The sequence below is a fragment of the Barbus barbus genome (assembly GCF_936440315.1).
Source record: "Barbus barbus genome assembly, chromosome: 11".
Taxonomy (NCBI): Eukaryota; Metazoa; Chordata; class Actinopteri; order Cypriniformes; family Cyprinidae; genus Barbus; species Barbus barbus.
This window is the reverse complement of record NC_136739.1, coordinates 27,609,075-27,625,308: the sequence shown is the minus strand read 5'-3', so window position 1 is coordinate 27,625,308 and position 16,234 is coordinate 27,609,075. Positions and strand designations below refer to the sequence as shown.

Here is a 16,234-nt window from a genome sequence, read left to right as displayed (position 1 = left end):
CTAATGGCAATGCATAGGTCCTTTTCTATGCAATTAAAGTGAAACAACTGAACATAAATATAGGAGCCTGATAATAATTCTCATTTTAGAACATTTCAGACGGCACTTAGAGGCTTTTGCATCTGAACTCTTCATAAGCATTTTATTCTATAATATCTTTTATAACATAGCTAAGTGCAAATTTGGTTTATCTACATGAAATGGAATTTGAGATTTCTGTGGCAAATATATTCAGAAAAACACACTTGATTACATTTCAATAAAATGGAGGCACTGCTAATTTATTTGATTATTATTCATAATTTGTATTTTCCAAAATATAGTTATATAAATAATAATAAATACATAAAATAAATAAATGATGATTAAATATTTTAAAACAATAATAGTAATTTTCCTCTTGTAAAATATTAAATATATATATATATATATATATATATATATATATATATATATATATATATATATATATATATATATATTAATATTTTACAAGAGGAAAATTACTATTATTGTTTATATAATTACTAATGTTTTTATATATATATATATATATATATATATATATAAAAACATTAGTTTGAATTTAGCTTGCACTGATATCAAAAAGTATGAAAACTTAAAATAATGTAAGTTTTCATACTTTTTTATATCAGTGCAAGCTAAATTCAAACTAATGTTTTTTATTTTATTTTTTTACACTCACGTACCTTCAGATGATTACCCGAACCGTCTGTGGATGGGTCCTCTGCAAACCCGCTGCTGTCAGACTGCTGGCTGGTAGTCCTGAATAACCTCTCTAACAGGGAGACACAACGTGAGCACCAAAACTGACTGATTTCCCAGCAGTTAAAGACTTCTCAAAATTCAAGCCAGTTATTATAATTCACGCTTATTTTAAGAAATATATCTCATTATTTAGGTTCAGTCTACCACCTATTTTTGTTTTCCTATCACTGTGTCAGTGCAATTCCATAACCTACTTTGAGTTATGTTTGAATACAAATAAAGCTTTGGTAGCACAATGTTGCTTAAGACAGAACATAACTATTTTATGTTGAAATCTTCATAATGATACACATGCTATTGATAAAACTTAACTTGAAGCCAGAATTCTTCTACATATTTGAATAGTGAACATCTACTGAATTCTACCACATGAGGGCAGAATTGATCCATACTTTCCAAGACCCATATTGAAGTCCCCTTCAGGTCTTTAGGGCTGGGCCATAAGGCAGCATGATAAAACACATCACAGTTATGTCTAGTGTTTAAATAAGACACGTCTTCCTCTGCGTTCTTGGAAAACATGTCTGTGTTTTTCTTTAGGGAAATACAACCGGATTTGATCACACGGTTGTTGCGTTCTCAAGAGGAATGAGTCTGAAAGCATTTTTTTCTTAACTCAATAAAAAAATAAAAAAAATAAACCAAAAGCCTAAGACAGCAATCCAAATCTCACAGATGTTGTAAACAATACCATAGCAAAACTAACACCACAACCCGTAGCTAAGAAGTCTTTTTTACATGATATTTGTTTTGATCCAAAATGGCATATAGCTTTTGACACAAATACAAATTCGGTTTCTTGGTAGCGTGACTGATGACCACAGTCTGTCCACACTCACCACTGCTAGCTCGAGACATGCCACCAGGACCAGGAAGAGCTTCATCCTCATTACTCTGCAACTGCAAAGAAATCGATCATTACCAGTCTGATGGATCTTGACACTTGACACTTGAACATTACACCGGTTTTAGATGCTCAAATTATGCAACTCATGACCCATCGTTAGAAAATGCAGTATGACCAGAGGCCAGCATATAAAATGACCTGATAAAAGTACTGGGTGGTTGGACAAACAGATAGTCACACCCCAAACTCACACTATAGGTCGAGCTAGAGTTACTATATCATACCGTGTCGGGATGCTCAAACAAATACAACTATAAGAGACAAAGTTACAGTGTAACAAGTGGTTTATTTGTAATTGTCTTAGCTTTTTAAAGGGATAACGCAACCAAAAATTAACATTTTCATCATTTACTTACTTTTGCAGGGCACTAAAAAAATACTTGGAGTACACTGGAGTGACTTTAATTATATGTACAAAAACAAGACATTTATCAAAATATCATCTTTTGTGCTCCACAGAGCACAAGAAAGTCAGTCATACAGGTTTAGAATGAGGGTGAGTTAATGATGAACTTTTTGAAACTTGATACACTTGAAAGCATGCAATGTTTCCTGCTAAAAAAACCCTTACAAAAAAAATACTACTAATAAATAAGCAGTACCAATATTAATTGCAAACTGATATAAAAAATTATATATATTATTACTATTCATATTTTCTAATAAGAGTAAATTACAATTATTATTTTGACTATTCAAGACTTATATATATATATATATATATATAAAACACAGTACACGCATCCATATATTATGTAAACAAAACCTTTTTTTTTTATTTTGGATGCGATTAATCGTGATTAATTGTTAGACAGCACTAAATATAATATGTTTCCTGCTAAAAAAATACTGTATAAAAACACTAATAATAAAATAATAAATTAGCAGTACCAACATTAATTGCACACAGATATAAAAACACTTATATTTATTATTACTATTGTTATAATAGTATAATTATATAATGTTATAATATAATTAGAGTTGTATAGGGCTTCAAAAACCTCTGATAATATTTTTATTGAAACAGTCGAATCTCATCACAAATCAGACTGAAATGAGTGCAGCAGTCATCTTTCTGATTCATGGACAGAATCAGCTCAGATGATACACTTGCTCAACATAAAATAATATCAAACTCAAAATGAGTAAAGAACTTTTACTTTGTTATGCTGAAAGCAATGTTAAAATAGCAGAAAATGATAGGAGGAAATATTTTATCATCAAAAACTGCACACTTCAGCTTTAAATGTGCTTTAAACTTGAGTATCACTGATGAACATTGTCTGCTATCAGGATCCAGTAGCATGCTTTAACATTATCAAACGCAAAGCCATAATCCCCAGAACGTCCTCCAGGCGCTCCACGTTCCCTACTTATTTTTAGCTTGGAGTGTCATGACCCTCTGCTGTTTTTACAACAAAAAAAAACTTTAAGAGAAGCTTGGAGATGATTGTCAGCGTGAGAATTGGACAAGAAAAGGCAGGGAGGATTGTTTTGGTAAAGTGGAAGCGAGAGAGAACCGTACCTCCTCCATTTCAAACGAGTCTCTGGGCTGGCTGAGTAGGTGGGCTATGTGTGGGTTGGGCAGCAGTTTGGACGGTTCTTTATCTGGGGTGGAAGTGATGGTCTCCTGGCGCTCAAGTTCCTTGAAGTCACTCTTGTCAGACACCCGACTGATGCTCACCTGGACAGGGGAAAGTGGCATGTCTTTATCCAGAGCTGGCGTCTCAGTGGAGTGGTCACCATTCATTAACGTAGAGTCCTTGGGCAAAGGTTCTGGGACGTCTCCGTTGACTGCAGCCTCAGAGATGCTGTGCTGGGCCTCCTCGGTCACTGTGGCCAGAGATGAATCTTTTTTCCTAAAGCCTTTCTGCTGTAGTTTGTGCTCGGTATCCCGTACGTCAGAGTTTGCACCTTCTGTGTTGTCAGCGTCAGACGCTGAAAGCTGTTTGGCTGCTCCTTCCGTGACAGAGGCCAGCAGGTTCTGTTTCGTAATGCTCCGTTTTAGAATCTTGGCTGCATTTAGAGCAGAATTATTCCTTTTTAATGGAGATGGGGTTTTAGTCTCTGTGTCGCCGCTGCCGATTCTCTCCATGGGTCTTCCAGACACTTGGGAGTAGATCTCAGAGAAGACGTTTGCCACCGTGGCCAGAACTTCTGTTTGACGGAACCGACCTACAGAAAAAGAAGGAGAGCTTTAGAACAGACCATTTCCAATAAACATCTAATTTGAAACCTAATTATTTACTCTAGAAAAAAGAGAACAATTAAAGAAATAAAAAACAGAAACCATAGAAAACACTATAGAAACGGTCAACTTTAAGCAGCGTTTCCTGCGATTGCTATGGCAATTTAAAAAAATGAAATAAAGTAATATTTTAAAACAAAGTAATAAAAAAACTTTTTTAAAATTTTTTTTATTATATACAATAAACATAATAAATATCAAGATCAAATCGCATCTAAAATAAAAGTTTGTGTTTACATAATATATGGATGTGTGTACTATATATATATATATATATATATATATATATATATATATATATATATATATATATATATATATATAATACACACTTGCATGTATACATTTAAGAAAAATGTTAAGTTTATACATTTTAAATATTTATATATAATATCAATTATATGAATATAAATATATACGAAATGCATGGGCATATTTTCAAAATATATACTGTCTGTGTGTATTTATAATAAATATACACATATAGTAACAGTTTTGTTTACATAATACATGTGTGTGTGCTGTGTATATTTATTATGTATATATAAATACATTTACAGTATATATTTTGAAAACATTTATATGTATTTACATGTATATATTTATATTCATATAATTTATATTATATAAAAATATATTTAATATATAAACATAACATTTTTCTTAAATATATACATGCATGTGTGTGCATTTATATATACATAATAAATATACACAGCACAAAATAAAAACGTATTTTGGATGCGATTAATTGTTTGACAGCACTATATTTTTATGTTAATATTTTGAGATATTCTTCTATTTTCCTCATTTGTAAGTCGCTTTGCATAAAAGTGTCTACTAAATGACTAAATGTAAATGCAATATTAAAATATAATGTATTCTAAACATTATTAATTGTAGGACTTTAAACAAAGAATAATATATTATTAATAATAATATAACAAAATATATAATTGTTGTTGTTTTTAATATTTATTTTTATACTTTTCATATTAATGTTCAATAAATAATAATATGCATCTAATATAATATAATATAAAATATATTATATAATATTCAGAATTGTCCAAAGATTTCAACAAATATCTGACAAATAAAATAACTTCTGAAACAATCGAACCGCTTTACAAATTAAACTGAATTGAATAAGCATTCTGAATCCTGGACAGAATTGGCTCAGTTTGCTCACCTAAACCGCTTGTTGTCGAGTCAGATTCAAAATGAGTCAAAAACTGTTTCTGTTTAAGATCCGGTCCTATATACCATTGCTCTGCAAAATTTCGCAAACAAAATCGAATAATTCCAATCGGAATCCTGCAAACTGGAAAATTCTAAAACTTCAGGGCTTCCCGTTGCAAAAACAAGATCCTGTTCAAAACACGGCAACTTTTGTGTGACTTGATGGTCTTTATCAACATCAAGCTCGTCATTTGTTCTGGCAGACATAAAGGAAAAGGATTTGACAATACTGCAGGCATGTAACGGAATGATAACAAGTGATAACAAGCCAGTGATGTGTGCTGCTCAGAAATCAATAGTCTTCATTTATCTCCTGCAATGCAGCCAGGCTGTCTGAGTCAGCGTTCAGGAATGGCTTGGCTTGCAGGACATGTGCGTGGCTTTCTGTGAAAGAGGGATAAGCACGTACGATTCGAGATCACAGTCCCCACAGACGAGCATTTGGGGAGGAAGAAGCAAGACTTATGTAAGAAAAGTCAACAAGACATGGGAGAACAAATCCACAAAACCTCACAGTAATGTGAATAAACATTTACATACACTTCTTGGTCAGAATGCCCACCTAGTATGCATTAGCATAAACAGTCGGTTAGTCTTAAGTGAATGTAAATAAGTGGCAGTAAAAAAAAGAAGAAAAAGTCTCAAAACATCTGCAGTAGCAACCTAACAGACCTGTTACTGTTAGTAATATTATTTGTCCGGTTACACTTTATTTGAAGGTGTAATTATACATTTAAGTACTGCGTAATATTAATTAACTAGATGTACTTACTATATGATTAGGGTTAAGGTTTGTCTTAGGGTTACTTGCATGTAATTATGCATAATTTATTGTTATTATAATAGTAAGTACTGTACATGTAAAGTGTAACAAGAACACCTAAAAAAAAAAAAAAAAGTGTTGCCATTTGTTCTATTGCTCATAATTAGTTTCCTTGGTCGTTATTTTATCATTTACTTAAATGATTGTTTTATTGTAATTACTTGTAATTTGTAACTTGTAATTACTAATATAATGTACTATGTAATAATTTCTCGAATAAATAACATGAATATTTATTTAAATTAGTGACAAATTGTATTGTATAATTTTATTAATATTTTAAGGTAAAGTTAGCAGTTTTATGAACAAAATAATAAAAATTTAATAACTACCTTCAAAAAGCTATGGACGCATTTACACAAATGTATGTATTAGCTTATTAGATTTTATTTTTATATTTTCTGTTTTCACTTGAATTTTAGGTTTAGCAATTTTGTTGCGTTTTGTGATTTTATTAGTTTTTTTTGTCTTTATAGTTTATTAATTTTTATTCATTAGTTTTAGTTTTTCAAGTAGTACCTGACGTTGAAAATAATCAATGTTACCTTGGAGACTAGCTGGAATAAAAAAAAAAATTTTTCTCTTTGAAATTATGAAAAATGTTTATGGTTTTAATTTCAGTTAACTATAACAACATGCATATAAATACATATAAATAAAAATACAGAGATAGATGATAGCTAGATAGATAGACAGCTAGATAAGATTATTAAGTTAGACGCAAGCTTTTATGGTTCTTTTCTTGGTTTGTGAGTAAATTACAACTGGCATATTAATGATATAACATTTTAATTTTGGCCCAACAGTTCAAAGCCAGGCTAGTCAAAGTCAACCGAATGCGGACACAAGATCTTACTAAAATAAGCTGCAAAACAACCCTGAAGCCAAAAGCAGTGGCTTCACAATCAAACAGGCAAACAAACACAGGCCTTATTACAGACTTCACACATCCCTACCCTCACCCAGGATCTTCCTGTTCCGCTGCTTTGTCTTGGCTCAGTGAGAATTATGCAAATGTAGGCCAATACACAAGCTGGCACAGAGCTGGCACACAGGCTGAATCCTGATGTGAGCGGATGGCAGAATCAGCTCTGCTTGTGCCACGGCCTGCTTGACACTTTCTCTCTCTGTTGCCGTCTGTCTCTCCCTCTCGTTTCTGTGCCCATCCAGGACAATGGCTTCGTTGTGCTCTACTTCTATTGAGCTGAGTCTGTACAGGACTCGTTGTTGATCAGCGAGTGTTAGAAGGCTCAGAGCTCAGCGTTTGGTTGAAGATATATGGTTATTGAAAAATGAGCACAAAGCATTCTGTGATCTTAAACTCAAACACACTTCTCTTTTAGGCACCACAACTTCCCTCAACTCTTGCCTGGATGTCTTTGTCTTTCTTCTTTATGGTTAGATACTTGCATCCAGTAGCATAAGACTGTCTAGTGAGAATCACTTTCGTAAGTGGTGTTCTCTCCAAGATCGCTCTGACTCCACATTAACAACCAATAATGCAATTAAGGATGAAGTGTTATCAAAATTATGGCTGATGCCAACATGTAGATAAATATTTTCATTCTATGGCTGACAATAAAAATTCTACACTATTTTAATCAAAATGTGTTACAATTAAAACACTTATTTTAAATGCCACAAGTGATTTTGTATCATTATATTACAATGTACAGTATAAAAACAGTGGTTTTACAATTTGAGATTCGCACTGTTAAATGTTTATTTAAATGAATTTATATTAGTGGGGAATTCTGTTATAGTAATATTTTAATATTTAAATTTAAAGGTAAAGTGTGCAATTTGCTGCACCACAAGCAGCATTTAACGGAAGTGCAATCTGATTAAGTACATAAAATAATAAAAGTCACAACTACCTCAAAAAAGTATTTATTATAATAAAAATAACATTTAAAATTATAACAAATGAGTTATTATTTTGAATTAGACTTTATATTTTTAGTTAAAGTCTGAGTTTTGATGTTTTTGTATTTTTTTTTTAATATCTACGTAGTTATTAATTTTAATTTATTAGTTTAATTTGATTAATACTCTGTACTATGTAATACTATAATACTTAATGTTAGTTAAAACATTTTTAATATATAAATATTTATTAAACTATTAACATTTTTAAAGATGAACTTTAAGCTAACATGCACAATGAAATAATTGATGACAATAAAAATAAGCAAAAAAATTGTATTACCAGTAATTTAAAAAAAAAAATTGAAAAATTGAAAAAAGACTAGTCAAAACTTATATCATTCATTGCTAAAATATATTACATGTCACAAATATGCATTTAATTAACTCTAATAGACTACAAGCAAACAAAATACAATAAAGATGTGTGATATATTACAGAGATTATGAAAAATGATTCAGAAATACGTAGTAGATTGGTAAATATGTTAATTTTGCTTTCAAATAAGCAGGGAGTGAGCGAGGAGCGGGAAGTAGAAAACCCGGACTGGAGTTATTGGAGAATGTTTTGCATGTGAGCCGAAAAGGAAAGTAATTTCGAAAGGCAGACAAACATTTTTTATTTGGAATAACACGCACAATTAATCGTGCACAATAAGACTGAGAATGTGCATTAAGAAAGTAAACAGTCAATTTTGACTTCGTGTTGACTTAAAAGTTGTCCAGTTGCCAGGCTACAATGTTTTATTTTCGCGCCATGGCTAGCGAAACGAAACTATGATGTAATGATTATTTCCCAAATTAAAAAAAGAGGGGAACAAACATAGAAATTATTGAATGTACTGTAAATCCTACACCCCTGCTTGCAACATTTACATATTTCCTTTCATGCTTCCATGATTTTGAATGTGCACAGGCATGGTGGTGTGAAGTACTATTAGATGCCATGGATTGTGTTGACAGCATGGTCTACATACTTGTCAGGGCGTAGTTTGGGTTCTCCAGCTCCATTCGCTGAATCTGGGCTCCCAGGTAAACTTTGATGTCGATGCCCTTGGCGCTAGAAGAGGAGTTGAAGAAACGAGATGGGATTTTTGAGGCGATGTCAGGCTCCTCCCGCCCAAAGCCGAGGTTGTACAAGATCTCCTCTGGATCCGCCTCATACAGGTCCAGAAGTTCTGACACGCTGCAGGAAAAACAACAACTATTAACGACACACACCTTCATATACATGCAAACAGACCATCGATGTTTGCCAAAGCAACGCATTAGAGTCACTGCATACAAAAGATCTTCAAAAAAACTTTACTATGTGACCTTTCACAGATAACATTTTAAATGTAAAAAATTTGAATATTTATATTCATATTTTGATATTTAAAAGGTAAAGAGTGTCATTTCTGCACCATTAACAGTATCAAAAAGGATTGCAATCTATTTGTGAACATAAAATAAAACAAATCTAAGTAATCAAGTTACAGATCAAGCCCGCAAAAAAACCCTTAGACACACATAAAAATGTGTTAATTGCTTATTCAACATAAATATAAAATAAAATAAATTCAAAAATGGCTCAGAAATGTGAAGTTTTGAGAAGACCTCTAGCAATGTTTGTCTGCAGACGCCACTTGATAATATATTATTTGTAGTATTATTTTACATTATTTATTATAATTGTTATTATCAGCTAACCAATATTGGCATCAGTTTTCATACAAATATCTAGAGTGCAGTATAGCAGCATAATTTTGATAACGTTTTATACACATTGGCTTATTAATTAATGTTGATATTTAAATCTAGCTAAGTTATGTAGGAAATTGGTTGCCATGGACCATACATATAATACATTAATTCATATAATTAGCTTATATACCTAAAAATATTTACTTATATAGCTAAAATGATTATACAATATATCAGATTCAGATTCCTTGTCCAATCACTGGTTCAGTTGTTGCTGTTTCACAAGCCCAGAGATTTTGCATGTGTTAATGACCATAGTACATCATTCTTGTAAAGTACCTGGACACGGTGGTGCTGCTTTTTCCAGAGCCTGTGGAGTTCATACTTCTGCCCTTCTGCTTGAACTGGCACCTTTTGGCCTCGGCTGCAATTTCATAGCTGAGGAAAGAAGACAGTGACCTGCCTGTGACCAGACCTAAACAGAAAGAGATGGGAACATTTTGGAAGACCTACTTACCCATTGGCCGCTGTTTTTGTGCTGCTGTTCTGGAGGTGATTGGCTGTAGAGATGAGAGAGATAGAGAAGCTTAACAGTGCTGGATTCCTCCCTAATTTGATACCAAACCCACCTGTCAACCTTTGACACAACAAATGCAATTACCAAAAGCCCTGGCTGCCATTTTAGCATAGTGGGAGTTGTCAGAAATTGCTTACGAAAGAGCCTTATTTAATGTTAAGACGATGTTAATTTCCAAAAGTGATTTACTCAGTGGAGAACCATCCACTCCGGATGACAATCCACATTGTGGAACGTTTTCCACAGCACTTAGCACACTATGACAGAATTATATGAGCACTCATCCTAACCTGCCAAACGATTCGTGTTACAAATCACATTAGACACCAGGTTTTAATTCACTAAGGAGAACCGGATTGAACACAGAGACGTGGAGTACATTAGCCAGAGCTTTTCTGGCCTGAAACGTCCTGGCTTACATGCACTCATCCATCAGCCTCGGGAAAAAATGCTCAACCTTAAATTTCCACATAAATTCCACAGCCTGATTCCTGTGCTCTTGTCAATAAGAGCCGATAGAGTGATTTATTGGAACTAGCCTGCACTTGTTTCTTCACATACAGACACACTGAAGGGTGAAATCTGCTCGACTGCAATAACACAATAGCTTGTGGAGAGTCGGTGAAGAACGTTTTCACTCGACTTGTGTTGTTCAAACTAGTCAGTCATTCTAGAACTGTAAAAATACACCCACACATAATATCATAATTTACCAAGAAAAAAAAAAAAAGACTAGTAGAGATACAATTATACAAGCAAATACAGCAAGTACTTTAAACAATATTTTTATTTTTTAAATAGTACTGATGCAAAGTTATAATTATTGTTTTAATTATTTGGTGACTTTATTTTTCTTTTAAGTTGCACAGATAGGGTCCAAAATGAACACTTGTCAAGTATTAAATGTGAAAATATGTCTCTGACAAGTAATAAAAATTAAAAATAATAAAAATAAAATAATAATAAAAATAAATAAATATATACACATGTATGTGTGTGTGTGTGTGTATGTGGTGTCAAAATTAGCGTGTTAACGCAGACGATTATTTTTTTTCAGATTAACACGTTAAAAATATTTAACGCAATTAACGCAGGGCTAGGGTTGGCCATCCCATTCACAACTACTGCCTTGGTCACTTTTTTCTTCAAAAGGATTGCGTTTATTTAGATGCAGAACGTCTTTATGACCACATCAAACGGGAGAAGTTTCAGACACGTGCTCTAACATCGCCAGGCGCGAGTCAAACGAGCGCGTAAAAGATACTGTGCTCGTAGCCTGTATCATTTTCATATCAGCAAAAGAAACTACGTGCATGCAATGTTGTAGCTATGCCGTCAGTTAAGGCATGAAGTTACCAAAAAGGCGATTAAAGCTGCCTTAAAACTGTGTGCACGGATGCAATATGTTATATATGCGTCACATTTAAGAACATGTCTCTGAAATGGTTTTAAAAACTGTACTGAGACACGCCAGCACTGTCTCCCTCGTCTAAAACACCCGATTCAACTCGTCCGCTCATTAGTAGAGACTTTAAGACCTGAAGTGGGTCAGAAAAGGTAAAGAGATTTGTGAGAAAATAAGATGCATGTCAGATCCGCGTCATGTTCAGCAGCAGCAGCTTTTAAAGCAATAGCAGGCAAATAAGCTAATAACCAGCTGTTGTGATGTCTATTAATCCAAGAACAAAAGAAAAATATATATACATGTTTTAATTTTAATATATTTAAATCCAAAATATATTGATTCTCTTTATTACGTTTTTCCTTAGTGGACATTGTGTACAATATTAATCTGACAAAGTAATACTTTTTTTAAACAATTCAGCAAATCCTTTTAGATAAATATATAATTTAATGGGTGATAATTATTTATGACTGGAAAATGTTCCATTTTGGACCCTGATAATGCAACAAAAAAAAAGGTGTAAAACAAAAATCCACTCCCTAATCAAACAAAATAATTCATGATTGCAAATAATTGTCAGCTAACATCAGACTTCTGCTACATTTCTGACATTGAGACTTTGTGGAATAAGAAGTGAGATGCAAAGTCACTTTTATTATTAAAGCGTTCCACACCCGCTAACACGTGGGCCATAGGGTGCACACCATGAAACCAGAGATAAGTTATCTGATGTGCCAAAACCAGCCTTTTAACCTGAGTATCACATGCAAGTGTGTGCATGTCGCCCTGTGTCCTTGTGCAAACTCAAAACAGCACATAATCCAAAGAGAAAGCAAAGACTAATCAGCACAAAAAATCGACAAATTATATACTACGTTAAAAAAAGCAACGGACATAATATAACACCAGCAGTCATTCTTGTTTGTCGGTCGGTTCATTAACCTCAAAAGACCTACGTGGAATTCTTGAAATTCTTTGTCAGATTCCTCACAAAGGAGCACACTTGAGAGCAATTATGTCCGATTGAGGGAGAAAGTGCAGAGTACTTACCCTCAGCTCCCAGGGACAGGTCATCTTCAAAGCTACAGCCATTCTTTAATGGTCCTAAAAAAAAAGCAGAGAACAGCTTTCAGATAGCAAACACTTTGTGCTGACCCATCGTGACGAATAAGTGAATAAGTGATCATTTCCCATTCTCTTCCCCCATAAAAAAAACACTCCAACACATCCAAATAGCACTTCAAAGCCCGAATGTGGCTTTAGCTCGCACGCACAGAGGTTAACAGTAAATATTTACTCTTAAGTGCAATTGCCTTACCTAAGTAGTTATCCGAAATAATGCCGATGCAGTTTTGAATGACCTGATCCATAACACATTATCCTGCTCTTGGATTCAGTCCGGTTTAGTATTAAACTCTGAGGAAACGTTCGACTAATCAGGCACTTCTTTGCCTGGAGTGTGTGGGGGTCTGCTATTGGCCCCAAAGCAGTGTGTGTGCGTGCTTGTGTGTGCAAGTGAATGTGCATGCGCTGTAGTGCATTGTGAGAGACCTTGCTCCAAAGTTCACAAGGAGTGGTAGAGAAAAGAGTCAGCAGGCAGTTGAGTAACTTTTTGCAGTAAAACCTACTTCAGACTAACATAGAAAACGCACCAATTTCGCCTGAAGAAGAAGATGATTGACTCACCTCTGGACGGACTGCCGCTTTGTTCGTCCAAAGAGGCCCCGAGAGGAGTCCTGTTGAAAGATCATTAACATGTCATATCCTCTTTCTACTCGCCAAATCTCTCCCTAAAAATGTCACTCGAGCAGAAACACACACAAACACCCTTCCCTCTCTTGAAGTGTTATTTTCCTTCAGCAAAGCGCTGACACAGATTCTCTTGGCATGAACTTGTCATCTCGACACTTACAAAACGCTGCCTTCAAAATCCCCTGCCACTTTCATCCACACACCTGGAGATCCGAACGGCATGAGAAAAAAAAAACCATGTAAAACGAAGCTAAGAATAGCTCGCGCTGTGCCGCACACTGGCCATGTTTCAAAACACCAGCGGCAGCACCACCACCAGAGTCTCTCTAGCTCCGGATATCCAGCAAACTCTCGGCATAGAGACACTTACATTTCCTGTCAGGCAGTAGGAGGATGTCTGTCTGGTGTGTGTTTAATGATAATGAGCAGGAATTGGGAATAGGACGAGCACGAGGTATTTTTATTGACCTAGTGTGTGGCGTTGAAGCTCAAACATGCTGCATCTGGGTTCAACGGGTGAATTTACACTAGGGGCATTTGATTAAATCAACTGTGAAAGAACAGATCAGCCAAAAAATTCATTTTGCCATTATTTACTTATATTAATGTAACACTGGTTATTTACATTTAATAACATATTTTTTCAGTACAAAATGAGTAGGAGTTGTTATTTTCATTAGTAAAAGTTATATTTGTTTGTGTGTGTGTGTATACATTATCTCACAGAAGTGAGTACACCCCTCACATTTTTGTAAATATTTTATTATCTTTTCATGTGACAACACTGAAGAAATGACACTTTGCTACAATGTAAAGTAGTGAGTGCAGCTTGTATAATAGTGTAAATTTGCTGTCCCCTCAAAATAACTCAACACACAGCCATTAATGTCTAAACCGCTGGCCACAAAAGTGAGTTACACCCCTGTCCAAATTGGGCCCAAAGTGTCAATATTTTATGTGGTCACCATTATTTTCCAGCACTGCCTTAACCCTCTTGGGCATGGAGTTCACCAGAGCTTCACAGGTTGCCACTGGAGTCCTCTTCCACTCCTCCATGATGACATCACATCCTTCCATTTGAGGATGCCCCACAGATGCTCAATAGGGTTTAGGTCTGGGGACATGCTTGGCCAGTCCATCACCTTTACCCTCAGCTTCTTTAGCAAAGCAGTGGTCATCTTGGAGGTGTGTTTGGGGTCGTTATCATGTTGGAATATTGCCCTGCGGCCCAGTCTCTGCTTCAGTATGTCACAGTTCATGTTGGCATTCATGGAACTGTTGTTCCCCAGTGCCGGCAGCACTCATACAGCCCCAGTCCATGACACTCCCACCACCATGCTTGACTGTAGGCAAGACAGTCAAGATGAGGAGTCTTTGTACTCCTCATCTGGTTGCCACCACACACGCTTGACACCATCTGAACCAAATAATTTTATCTTGGTCTCATCAGACCACAGGACATGGTTCCAGTAATCCACGTCCTTAGTCTGCTTGTCTTCAGCAAACTGTTTGCGGGCTTCCTTGTGCATCATCTTTAGAAGAGGCTTCCTTCTGGGACGACAGCCATGCAGACCAATTTGATGCAGTGTGCGGCGTATGGTATGAGCACTAACAGGCTGACCCCCCATCCCTTCAACCCCTGCAGCAATGCTGGCAGCACTCATACGTCCATTTCCCAAACACAACCTCTGGATATGACGCTGAGCACGTGCACTCAACTTCCATGAGGTGCCATGTTGAACTTCCAGTGACCAGTATGAGAAGGTGAGAGCGATAACACCAAATTTAACACACCTGCTCCCCATTCACACCCGAGACCTTGTAACACTAACGAGTCACATGACACCCGGGAGAGAAATGGCTAATTGGGCCCAATTTGGACATTTTCACTTAGTGGTGTACTCACTTTTGTGGCCAGCGGTTTAGACATTAATGGCTGTGTGTTGAGTTATTTTGAGAGGACAGCAAATTTACATTTACAAATTTACATATTTACAGATCTATACAAGCTGTACACTTACTACTTTACTTTTATTACATATACTAAAAGTTCAAAAGTTTGGGGTATGATCTTTTTTTTAATAAATAAATAAAATAATACTTATATCTACTTACAATCATTAAATTGACAGTGACAATACAAAATAAGTGCTGTTCTTTTTAACTTTCTATTCATCAGAATTGATGATGATAATGATGAAGATGATGATGATAAGACATGTTTCTTGAGCACCAAATCAGCATATTAAAATGATTTCTTAAGGATCATGTGACACTGAAGATTGTAGTAATGGCTACTAAATATTCAGCTATGCCATACAGGAATAAATTATATTTTAACAGACTGTATAATCAAATAAAAAAAAGAAGCTATTTTTAATTGTAAAAATATTTCATAATATTACAGTCTTTACTGTATTTTTAAAAATTGTACCAATCGCAAACTTTTGAAAGGAAACACGAAATTATGGCCCATTTCAAACATGATGCGGGTCCATTTTAGTAATTTTCTTTCCTCTGAAACAGCACCATAACTTAATTCTAAAGTTAAATGACATTATCAACAACAAACAGTTCTTGCATGTTCTTTGAGAAAATCTGAGTAAATGACGTTAAGCCAAATTACCTGCAACATTCAAACAAATATACGGCTTCCTTCTAGATCACAAGATGAAACAGATGACGGGGACACGTACTAGAAATTCTGGAATCTGTTTTGTTTTTCACATGGAAGGTTTATGTTGGTCATGAGGGACGTATATCTACAAAGTAAATCAATGGCTTTTTGCTCCTATGCTTCAGAGCTAAACAATTGTACATCTAAAAAAGAAAAAAGAAAAAGCTGCCTGGCAGTACAGAGAGAAAGACTAAAAACT

The 16,234-nt window shown here is 34.8% G+C and overlaps 1 protein-coding gene across 5 annotated transcripts in view; it reads right to left on the bottom strand.

The window, feature by feature from the left end:
* Positions 1–16,234, bottom strand: part of LOC306877398 (protein ITPRID2-like) — a 46,826-nt gene that overhangs the window by 11,265 nt on the left and 19,327 nt on the right. For 2 of the 5 annotated variants that reach the window (XM_079429164.1, XM_079429165.1), the window contains exons 4-11: positions 13,293–13,342; positions 12,657–12,710; positions 10,142–10,184; positions 9,964–10,062; positions 8,916–9,124; positions 3,225–3,874; positions 1,629–1,689; positions 711–799 (exon numbers count right to left, since the gene is read on the bottom strand). In XM_079429164.1, the coding sequence (XP_079285290.1) occupies positions 711–799; positions 1,629–1,689; positions 3,225–3,874; positions 8,916–9,124; positions 9,964–10,062; positions 10,142–10,184; positions 12,657–12,710; positions 13,293–13,342 (1,255 nt within the window). Of the gene's footprint in view, positions 1–710; positions 800–1,628; positions 1,690–3,224; positions 3,875–5,139; positions 5,346–8,915; positions 9,125–9,963; positions 10,063–10,141; positions 10,185–12,656; positions 12,711–12,924; positions 13,066–13,292; positions 13,343–13,518; positions 13,695–16,234 lie in introns of those variants that run through there. The other 3 variants (XM_079429166.1, XM_079429167.1, XM_079429168.1) reach the window with 3 other exon arrangements.